Below are 1,483 nucleotides of genomic sequence, written 5' to 3' on the forward strand. Positions count from 1 at the left end.
CACAGCGACCCCACCCACACTCTCTCTCACTCTCTCTCTCTGTCACTCTCTCTCTCTCTCTGTCACACTCTCTCTCTCTGTCACACTCTCTCACACAGAGGCCCCACCCACACTCTCTCTCACTCTCTCACACAGACGCTCAGCTCTGATCTTCTGCCCTGCCCTCCCCTCCTTTGCTTTCTGACCCTCTCCTCCTGCTCGTCCTTTTCCCTCGCAGGTATTCTGGCACTCCAGTGCCCACCTGCTTGGTGCTGCCATGGAGTCTCTCTACGGGGGCATGCTGTGCCGCGGGCCCTCCACCGAACACGGCTTCTTCTATGACCTCTTCACGGAAGGCAGGTGAGTGCAGTTTCCCCCTCCCACCCCCACCCCACTGCAAATGAAAACACTTTGTAAAACTCCCTGCCTGAGGTGAGGTGTCTGTAACGGCCTCAGAATTGGTGGGGGGCGGGGGGGGGGGGGGGGGTTAATGCCATTTCCTGGTAAACCACGCGCTCTCCATCACCAGAGTGCTCTGGGGGGCAGCGTCTTCCTGAGGCCAAGTGCTGGGAACCGGGGTTGGCTTTGGCCTGGCGCAGACCCAATGGGCCAAAAGGCCCTCTTCATTCCCGCGCTGTACGTCTCTACAACAGGAGGTGAAGTGTGTTCACGTTGGACTGGAACTCCGCAGAGAACCTCAAGGTGGGAAGAGGATTACTGGAGCATCTGGACCCTGTAAGAGGACACAGAGGGTGAGAAAGGTCAGGGGTCTAGCTTCAGAATGGACAAGGATGAGACGGGGAACAGCCAACGCAGGACTCAGGGCGTTGGATCTATATGCACGCAGTCGACAAAACCAGGTCCGTGAGTTTGTGGCGCGGTGTGAAATTGGCAAGTCCGATGCTCAGGGTATGACAGAGACGTGGCTACAAGGTGACCAGGGCTGAGAACAAAATATATAACGAGTGTGCGGTGCTGGAAAAACACAGCAGGTCAGGCAGCTTCCAAGGAATTCCTGATGAATGCCCGAAACGTTGATTCTCCTGCTCCTCGGACGCCGGCTGACCTGCTGTGCTTTTCCAGCACCACACTCTCCACTCTGAGCTGCAGTCCTGAGAACTAAATATCCAAGGATACCCGTCCTATCGAAATTACAGGCAGAGGGGTGGGGCTGTCTTTAAGGAATGCTGTTAAATCCATAGCAAGTTGTGATGCAGAGTCAAAAGGTGTCGAATCTTGGGGGGATACAGTGGAGGAAGCAAAGTTGGTGGTGTGGTGGAGAGTGAATGAGGTTATTTAAGATTACAAAGAGACCCTTCGGTCCAACCCGTCCATGCTGACCCAGATATCCCAACCTAATCTAGTCCCACCTGCCAGCACCCAGCCCATATCCCTCCAAACCCTTCCTATTCATATCCCCAGCCAAATGCCTCTTAAATGCTGTAATTGTACCAGCCTCCACCACTTCCTCTGGCAGCTCATTCCATACATGTACCACCCTCTG

At 54.8% G+C, this 1,483-nt stretch overlaps 1 protein-coding gene across 1 annotated transcript in view; it reads left to right on the forward strand.

The window, feature by feature from the left end:
• The window catches only part of LOC122547434 (threonine--tRNA ligase 1, cytoplasmic-like), a 12,637-nt gene that overhangs the window by 4,206 nt on the left and 6,948 nt on the right, over positions 1-1,483 (forward strand). Inside the window, exon 2 of the mRNA XM_043686056.1 lies at positions 218-339. Coding sequence (XP_043541991.1) covers positions 257-339 — 83 coding nt within the window. The 5' untranslated portion in view covers positions 218-256. The remainder of the gene's footprint in view (positions 1-217; positions 340-1,483) is intronic.

This window comes from Chiloscyllium plagiosum, unplaced genomic scaffold, assembly GCF_004010195.1.
Source record: "Chiloscyllium plagiosum isolate BGI_BamShark_2017 unplaced genomic scaffold, ASM401019v2 scaf_2288, whole genome shotgun sequence".
In the NCBI taxonomy this organism is placed as follows: Eukaryota; Metazoa; Chordata; class Chondrichthyes; order Orectolobiformes; family Hemiscylliidae; genus Chiloscyllium; species Chiloscyllium plagiosum.